The following is a 10,000-nucleotide window of genomic DNA, read 5'->3' as shown; positions in this document are numbered from 1 at the left end:
TTCACGTAAAGTTTGTTTCTCTTGAAATTAAATGTATATGTCGAAGTGTTTCTGATAGGATTCATAATTCGATTCGTTTTTGTTTGTTTTCTATTTCCGTTTTCTTTGATAAGTTCTTTATCACTACACAAACGCACATACATACTTTCATTCCATTCCCATGCACATATACAGCCATGTAAGAAATAATACAAGTGTACATATTATGTATACTTGTAATAATTTTTTTTGTATCTATAAATCTTTACATCACACCTCCTACTCCCTTCAAAATTTCTTCAAAATTAGATTTCTTTTGGGAGCTTTAAGAAAGAAAAATTAATTCGATTTTCTGTTTAGTTTTGTACGCATTTAGATCGTCAAGGCTACTGTTTCCCAACCCTGGGGTCGCCAAGACATCTTGTATGCTAGATTTCTAAATCTATATTGCTATAATAAAATTCAGTAATGTTAACATCGTCTTTTATATCATGAGGATCATATTGGAGTCGCCTGAGAAAAAGGTTGGGAAATACTGGTCAAGGTGACGAAGGTGAAAGAACAGCTTGGCAATATTTCTTCTCTTACCTATTGAAGATGTAACCACGGGCGTGAGTTGGGCGTGGGCTGAAGATGGCCAGCACCAAGACGAGACCCATGACGAGGAAGCGCATCTGGTAAAAGATAGAAAAGGAAAAGATTATTAACGAAAGAGCATCTGGCGAAGACAGAAAATGTTGATCAATGAAAAATTAATTTGTAGATGGGGAATGGCGTTCTTGTGTACTTGGCTTGGCTACCATAATTTTTTCCTTTGTAAGGGGGAAAAAGCCCTCGGTATATTTATGTATGTATCAAAAATAATTTTAATGGTAACTGGCACCTCTTCTCCATATTTCATTCCTATATTGTAAGTTTATCTCCATGTTTTGACAAAAATATATTGGAATCTTGGGAGCATCACACTTGTATAGAAATAGATTACAACTTCCGTAAGGAAATCTTTTCTGCAAAAACAAGTTTCCGAACAACAACAACAACAACAACAACAACAACAACGCCTTCATCCAATTCTAGGCCCTCTAAGGTTTCAATTTCCTTTTCCTGATCGAGTTTGGTCCATTCTTGTCCTTTGTCTTCACCCACAGACAACAAAGGCTCGTTTCACACGTATCGACTTTTCGCCGTGTGCCGTCCACGGCACGACGTCGTGCTCCCAAATAATCATACATGTCTATGGACGCCTTCACGCGTGGTCGTGGTCGTGACGTGCGAAAGCAGTCCGTAGACACCCATGGCCATTTAAGAGCACGACGTCGTGTCGTGGACGGCACACGGCGAAAAGTCGAGCCAAATTCTTCAGGAGGTTCGAGCAGAGGAGTGTCTTTCTGATAGAACGTTCTCGACTATCGCTGTATCTTCAAGATTCTTGAGCTGAGCTTTTTCTAATGGTTTAAGAAGAAAATATGCAAGAACTGGTTTACCAAAAAAGTAGTTAACGAATGGAATACAATTACGGTGGTATTCTTAAAAACAAATCTTTCCTTATATAAATCTTATATAAATCCTGGGAAGGGAAAGATTTTTTTTTTTTTTTTAGAATGCCACCATAAGATTCTTACGTTGGTATTCTGAAAAAAAATCTTTCCTTATATATATATATATATATATATATATATATATATATATATATATATATATATATATATATCTTAGTAAGTATGTAGTGAGTGCTGAAACAATTAGTTATTTTAAGAGAAGATTAGATAACTTTATGGATAGTTAAAATAGGTGGTAAGGGACATGCAAGTGCATAGTGTAGGCCTTATGGTCTCTTTTTCGTCAAATTCGGTCTTGTTATATGACAAGTATCCATAGTTGGCACGTGAACAGCAAAACCACAACAGCGACGAAGATTATCTTTATTTGTCAAACGTTTCTCCCTGGAGACCTCAATGCCAGTTTCAAGGCTCTATGTTCAGAAACAGAAAAACAAAAAAATTTCGACTAAATAAAATATCAAATATAATAAGATAAAAATAAATCATTAAAACACACAAGAAAAAACTCAAACGTAACATACAAAACCCTAAAAATCTAATCACAGATAAAAACAAACTAAATCTATGAATACGAATAGCGAAATCTAGTAAAACATTCTAGTATTATTGTAATGTAGTAAAATTATATATAATAGTGTAGTTAAATATTCACATTTTCTGTTTAATATCTAAACTGAAACGGCTTTGCAAACTAAATCAAACCAGAGCGTCTCAAACCTAAGACAATGTGTTTTTTTATCCATGAGTTGACCTTGGGGCTTGAAGAGGTCAAGGATAAAGCAAAACAGAGAGCTCAGTTCTGTTCATATATATATATATATATATATATACAGTATATATTTATATATAAATATATATATATGTATATATATATATGTATATATATGTATATATATGTATATATATATATATATATACATATATATATATATATATATATATATATATATATATATATATATATATATATATATATATATTCGTTGTGCTCCGACAGGCCATGCAAATCAGGATTAAAGTGGAGCCTTTCTCTTCTCTGTCTCTGTCTCTCTCCTCCTCTCTTTTCTCTTCTCTTTCTCTTTTCTCTTCTCTCTTCTCTCTCTCTCTCTCTCTCTCTCTCTCTCTCTCTCTCTCTCTCTCTCTTCCTCTTTCTCCCTCTCCCTTCCTTTCTCTCTCTATTTCTATCTTCTCTGTCTCTCTCTCCCTCTCTCTCCCTTCCTCTCTCTCTCTGTCTTTCTCTCTTCTCTCCCTCTATCTATCTCGCTTCTCTGCCAGTCTTTCTTTTTTGTCTGTGCATTCCCCCCATCGATTTTTAACGTTTGTCGGTAGCCGAACGTGTGTCGTTAAAGACTTTTGAAAAAAAAAGGTCCTCTTCGGAGATCTATGGAAGATGTATGGCTGACCCACACGTAGAGACACAAATTTTAATCTACAATTGAAGCTACGTAGGTCAAGACAACAAGAACCTTCCAAACAAGTTTATCAAGTTGACGGAAATAACAGGTTTTGTTCTGTCTGTCGCCAGGTGATTTTATTTACCTCGAGGCTCGGTGAATAAAATCGTCTGACGGAAGCATGTATAAAGGGGGGAAGGACCTTCCGGTAAGGAAGGAGTTATAGGAAATCCGGTTGCAAGCAATTTCCCCGAAGGGCAGTTTGGCAGATTCTCGTCCCCATTACGAATAACAAAGCTTTCCTCCTCGTTTTGCTTTTGCTTTGCCTTCCTTCTGCTCATCTCCGCTTTGCTTTGCTTAGTTTTGCTTTGCCTTGCTTTTCTTTGCTTTGCTTTTTCTCTTCTTTGTTTTACTTTGTAGACGCCTTGATTTTCTTTGTTTTGATTTTGATTCTCTTTGCCTTACCTTGCTTTGCTTTGTTCTGTTCTTCTTTGTTTTCTTTTTTTTTTTTTTTTTTTTGCTTTAGTCTGTTCTTCTTTGTTTTTCTTTGTTCTGCTCTTCTTTGCTTTCCTCCTTTTTGCTTTGTTTTACTTTCCTTTGCTTAGTATCATCATCCTTCGAGCTAAGGAGTAGGTGTCTCCCAACTGAATAAAATCGCCTGACGGCAGCTGGAACAGAAACGGAAGTCTGATCGCCTAGTGTTTCATACGAGTCCACTGTCTTGAGTAAAAAAAAAAAAAAAAAAAAAAAAAAAAAAAAAAAAAAAAATCCATATCATAAAGTGTGAGACACCAGTAACATACCACGAGAGAACCATCTGCAATATTTCGTTCCTGCCATGTTGTAAGCAAACATGTTGCAAAGTGTTGCGCGTTCTTTCCTTCGGGGTAAGACTTATGCAGCGCTATTGACAGGTTTACCGATGGTCCTCGATTGCCCTCGTCCTTACCTTCAAGGTCATTACCTTCTACTCTCCTTCAGGGGATTTCTTATGGGATGCTTATGAAGACTGAAGGAAACGCCACTTATGGAGTGCTCATGAAGGCTAAAGAAAAATACCTTCGGCTTCTCCGTCATGAAAAAAAAAAATATTCTTGGGCTGAATTTTCTCTTAGAAGCCTCATGAGGGCTTGTAAGGGCCGAAGAGAAATGTCTTCTCTTTTAATAAGGGGTTCTTGGGCTCAACCTGTATTTCGAACCCTTATATCCAACCAGATCACGTCACGCTGTTCATCTGTGGTATTTTATCGTTAAGACTTGTGCATTACTGTTGACAGATGCCGTGGCTCCTTCACTGTGGTGACATTTCCTAAATATTTACTTAGCTGAGGGGTGAAACTCGATCAACTCAACAAAAATATCATAAAATAGAAATAGAATAACAGTAAAAAAAAGATAGTAATAAGATACATCAAAATAATATTTCCCAGGATCCACAAGCCTGCACGAACAATGGCCGCTTTCTTATCTTGTGACCAATAGTGAGATGAATGACATTGCCTAGTAGCAGCCACGATGACAAGAAGCGTTACCTGGCACGGAAGTATTTGAAGGTTCCCCCCCCCAACTATGGTAACAACCCCCACCCCCCACCCCCCACTAACTCTAAACGTTCGAAAATTACAAAACCAGTAACTGTTTTACTGTCGACACTGTTCATATTTGAGAAAGTTGTCGTGGTTAACTTGGGGGTATAGTAATAGACCTTCTGCTTATGAAAACCTATTTATTCTGTGCTTTCAGAAGATTGAGTATCAAGGCCACGAAAAAGGCGTCTTAATCAGAAAAAGGTCAATATATTTTCTTTTCTATTATGCTGGTACCACCCACCATAGCGGGGCGACATCAAAGCGGTTTCCTATATACACGCGAAAATCTTAATTGCCTAATATGGGAGCCGTAACTAGTTCCGTCTTTCTTTGCTGAGGCGCAGAAAATAGCCAATCTCGACGCTGGGTAACCAAGTTAGGAGAACCGAGTTAAGAGGACCGTGGTTCTCTCTCTCTCCCCCGAAGCCTAACCTCGACTAGGTGACGAACGAAATGGCAAGGGTCACGGGCCCAAAATGAAATTGTATTCGCCTGACATACGGGAGGGAGTGGCGGGTCGTCTTTCCCTCCCTGTCTCCCTCAAGTTTCACAGACATTTGAATCTTTGCATCCCCTCCCCCTCACCCCAACCTCTCCTTCTCAAAAGAAAAAGAAAAAAAAGTAACGTTCATTGGAATAAAGAGTTGTCGACGTTATTATGATGTTGTTATTCAAGATGAAATGAACTGGGAAGGAGTCACGGGCCCAAATTAAATTTATTTTTTCATTACTTCCATATAAGGTATTGGCTTAAATCTCTGACAACGGGAAATTTTCCTCAGATGAATAGAATCGTCTGACGGCTGATAAACACAAGTTGCTTCACATAGCTAAAAGATTAATAGAATAATAACAACAATATGATATTTGCATTTGTCTCATATATCATGGGCCGGGGCATAATGAGATATGTAAATACACGTATTGAAGTGAAAGATATACGGTCATATTTTAGTCCATTCAGTACAGGCTAGATACGATTATATCTACATCATAATAACGACCTCTAGCAGTCAGGAACCATGTTTCTAGCGACATCTAGGAATTTTTTTTTGGCTAGAAATAGGGCCTATTAGAATTGCAGTTTTGATACTTAGGAGCAAAAATATAAAATAAAACAAAATAAAAAATAAATCGTACTGTAATTTGGCAGAAACAAACAAACAGATTTTTATGTTTTCTTTTGTTGCAAAACAGCAATTGCTGAATCTTTTTACGATCATGTTTGACCTAAGATCCTTTTCATGCCAACATCGAATAATTTATTATTCAAACTTTACATAGTGCCATCATAACCACATTCCTGTTTGACTAAGGCAATGATGGTTAGAAAAACGACCTGGAGTGACTGAAAGATCTGGGTTTGAACGCGGGCCAAAGAACCTCCTGTTTGTGAGACGCACCTCCTGGTGAGACCATTTAGGAGTACATAGGTGAAAGTGAAGAGTCCACGCCAGGAGGCGCTGAGTAGCTGCGGCCGAAGCCGTCACCTTTGCTCTAATATGCGCTTTAGAGACTGATGGGACAGGTAATCACTGTTGGAAATCGGAGAGGAGGTAATATGAGACCAGTCCGCTAACGATTACGCCATCAGCGCACATAGATATTAGGATTTTCATTTTTTTAGGTAAGACAAGATCGATGCAGCTGTTAGGAACCGAACACGGGACCTTCGTCCATGAAATTAAGAATTAAGACCCGAGGTCGACACCCCCACGGTGACATCTACCGAAGACAAAAAAAAAAAAAAAAAAAAAAAAAAAATCTCATTTAAGGGAAGAGATCTTTGGGTGTCGGAGATGATGATGTCTCTGGTGAGATAGAGACTGAATACAGATGTCTTTAAAAGTTCTGATTGCAAGTAATGTTCCCTCTAAATTTTTGCTGTGTGTGCAGAAATTTGTTTGTGTGCAAACATTGCCTTCTCTGAAAAGTATGTGCTCATCCATGCGAGTCACCATATGATCATTTAAACAAATACGCACAATTTGTAAGTTTGTATTACATATTACCTCCACCAAGCAATTATTGGTTTAACGGTTGGCCAGTTACCATATTTTTAGAGAATTTATTAGTTTATGTTTGGGTGGAACTCCTTTACTGAACGGATTTTAGTATAATTTGAAAACCTTGTGTGTGTACATTTTTTTCTTTATGTGCGCAAGTTGTATATATATGTGCACGCGCGCATGCGCACTGCTTAAGAAGAATGTTCCTTGCAGATGTCCAAGATGTCTGAATAAAATTTGTGTAAATTTTCATTAAAATATGGATGCTATGGGCTCATGAAGTGTGTTTTTTTCTGCAGTTTGGAAATAATGAACAGTTTTTTCATGTTAGCCAGACTGAAGAAAAGTATATGTGAATTAAATGCGTCCCAAGTTCCTTGAGTATCCATTACGTCGTCGCAGGAAGGAAAGCAAATGGGGAAATAGAAACGCCTTGGAAAGAAAAAGAAAAGATGAAAAGAACGTACTGAGAATGAAAAATAGAAAATGAAAAATATAAAAAGGGTTCTTGTCCATCCAACATCGTCGTCACAGAAAAAGAAAAAATAGCACATTGAAAAGAAAAAGCAAACGAAAAACTCGGAAATTATATAGAGGTCGGAAGAACAACGTCGTCTTATGAAAAAAACGAAGAAAAAGAAGAAACAAAAACAAAACGGAAATGATGTAGTGAAAAAATGAAAATAGAATAATGGCTATGACTGAGCCCTGACGAACATTTATTATTAAAAGGATTCCTGAAGGTCTGAACTCTTGAGTTAATGATTTTCACTCCTCACAGATGTGAGGTAGAGAGCTAGACCAAGGCCCATATCCTTGACCACAATTAAACCAAAAGGATTAGATTAAACACAGATTCATAGAAGCCAGTATTAATTAAACTTCCCAGAAGGCCTAAATATATTTCAGAGAAACCAGAAGACTTAATCTTAAGATTTTTGGTCTCAGAGGAGCTAAAATAACAGTCTCGCAAGTGTCTTGAAGTGAGATCAACTGAACAGTTGTAGTTACTTCAAAAACAGTCAGAGTTACATGTTTTGTACATGTGTCAGTATTGTTGGAAACATGTACAGTTACGAGCAAAATATCTGATCCATGCTACATCTCTTACATCAATATTATCATATTTTTGTCAAGAACGTGATATATTTTCCTGTATAGTATATAGCTTCCAGTTAGATCGTTTTCTTGAACAGATAAAAGAAAAATTTGTCAGACAAAGAATTTGAATTTTGTAAAATGAAAAACTGGGTGGGTTAAAAATTTTGCTCATGACTGTACATACACATTATACAACATTTCTCTGTGTACTGAAAATAACTCAAAAGAAAGCTGTCGGTATTGGTGGTAACAAGTTGCATACATGTATGGTGTAGTATCTTGCAGATGCTGCACAAAAATGTATTGAACTTGTTAGGAGCAAATTATAAACACGGATACAGTGTAAACACCTGAAGATGTCGACGTTGTTAGCAACATGTGCCACACAAGAATGCAACATCATTGAATCGATGACTCAGAGGAAGGCTGTCGTTATTGCTGGCAACATGTTGTGCACATAGCTGGTGCGGGACTTTCCTTACACAGACCAGTGATGTCGACATTGTTTTCAACATGTCGGACACAGACAAAATTTCGACTCCATAAAAAGAAAAAGGCTAGCAACAAGTTGCAAACATTAAGAAAAGCTGTCGTTTAATGTAAAAAAAAAAAAAAAAAAAAATCGTACACATCCATGTCGCAACATACTGAAAACGCCTCAGACAAAAACTGTCGGCATTGCTGACAAGTTGCACACAAGGATGACGCTACAACTCGTCCACACTTGAGAAAAAAAAAAAAATGTTGACAACGCTGGCAAGAGGTTGCACAGTCACAAACAAAATTTTTAACCCACACTACTGTTCTCGCAACGTCAATATTACTTCTCGTATTTTATTTATTTTATTTATTTATTTTTCTTGTCGAGTACTTACCCTACAGTTAGGCAATTTTCTTGTTATAGATAAAAAGAAAAGTTGACAGACAAAGAATTTAAACTTTGTGTGATTAAAAACTTTGGGTTGGTTAAAAAATTTTGCTCGTGACTGTATATATGTGAATTAGGCGCTATTGAAAATCATACATTTCATGCACATAGTACCAACTTCGACACAATTAGATATTTTGTTTTGGTTTTACACCAGACGATTTTCTTCAGCTTGAAAGGGCCTCTCTTTATCTAAGCAGTTAAGCGCGTACCTAGTTAAACTAACTCGATTAACTCTGTGCGGGACGTAATCACAATTTCGGTGAGGGTAAGGAGGTTGTTGTGAAGCCAGGACCAAATCGAATTGGTTTACTGCAGAGCTGGGCACATTCCTTGGTGCGTTCCTCGATGTCCTGACTGACATGACTTTGCTCAGGACACCGAGGAATGTATATAGGAACGCACCAAGGAACGCGCCCAGCTCTGTTTTACTGTCACCCGTACGGACACGCAACGTTATTTAATGAATGGAAATTAAGCTCTACTCAATGAGGAATCCTGATCACTTTTAGTTTCTACCACCTTTTCTCCCTCCTTCCTTAAATATCTCCTTTGTCATCTTCGGCGCCATATCGTCCCTCAAGGATAGAAGCGCTGGTTATTGGCGACGAAGTATAAATACTCGTTCTTCTTTAGTCCTGTTGGTCTCAGGGATTGCTTTAAGCTGAAGAAAATCGATTGGCATTAGCTAGAACATAGTTCTGTAAGTCCCGTTAGGAATCTAGATTTTTTTTAGAGAAGAGAGAGAGGAGAGAGAGAGAGAGAGAAGAGAGAGAGGAGAGAGAGAGAGAGAGAGAATAAAACCGCTAAGCTTCCACTAAATAAAACTAATTTTTGCTCAGTGGTTACCGAATTTAGATGTACATTTTGTTAAGTGTGATTAATTATTAGCCTACCGCAGCTAATGGAGGGTGACGCGCATCCTACTACATGGCATCATATTTGGGTGAGCGCGTTGGTAACTTCGGTTAAAATGATCAGCCTTGTACTTTGCAGCTCGAAGCAAAACAGCCCCAATCAAAAACAAAGAATTTAGTGTTCTAGATATTCGTCTGACGATCATCGTTGAGTCATGAATGATCATCGTTGAGCGATAATTGCACCGAGCAAAACGCTCGTTTAGAGGTGCTGTCCTGTATGGTCCCGTATTGTCCCGTACAGTCCCGTATTATCCCGTATAGTCCCGTTTGATCCCATTCAAAAACAGGGTTTGCTCCCCATCATCCCTCCCTTACTAAACACGGGCAAATGGATTACCAACAATCCATTTTACCAAATATGCTTAAGTTGGTCTGGTCTGAATAGTCAAGAGATTGTTGGTAATTCATTTAGCTGTGCTTAGCGTGGGGGGGGGGAGGGGGAACAGGAGGAGGAGGAGGGGGAGGGGGGGAAGGTAAGGGTGTTTGTGGAAAGGACCACTTTAGACCGTACTTGTAAA

General features: G+C 37.9%; 1 protein-coding gene across 1 annotated transcript in view; it reads right to left on the bottom strand.

Annotated features, from left to right (window-relative positions):
* The window catches only part of spab (space blanket), a 188,086-nt gene that overhangs the window by 163,865 nt on the left and 14,221 nt on the right, over positions 1 to 10,000 (bottom strand). Inside the window, exon 2 of the mRNA XM_076172474.1 lies at positions 568 to 653. Coding sequence (XP_076028589.1) covers positions 568 to 653 — 86 coding nt within the window. The remainder of the gene's footprint in view (positions 1 to 567; positions 654 to 10,000) is intronic.

Source organism: Oratosquilla oratoria, chromosome 33, assembly GCF_046742065.1.
Source record: "Oratosquilla oratoria isolate Oo_2021 chromosome 33, ASM4674206v1, whole genome shotgun sequence".
Lineage (NCBI taxonomy): Eukaryota > Metazoa > Arthropoda > Malacostraca > Stomatopoda > Squillidae > Oratosquilla > Oratosquilla oratoria.
This window is presented reverse-complemented; position numbering and strand designations above follow the sequence as displayed.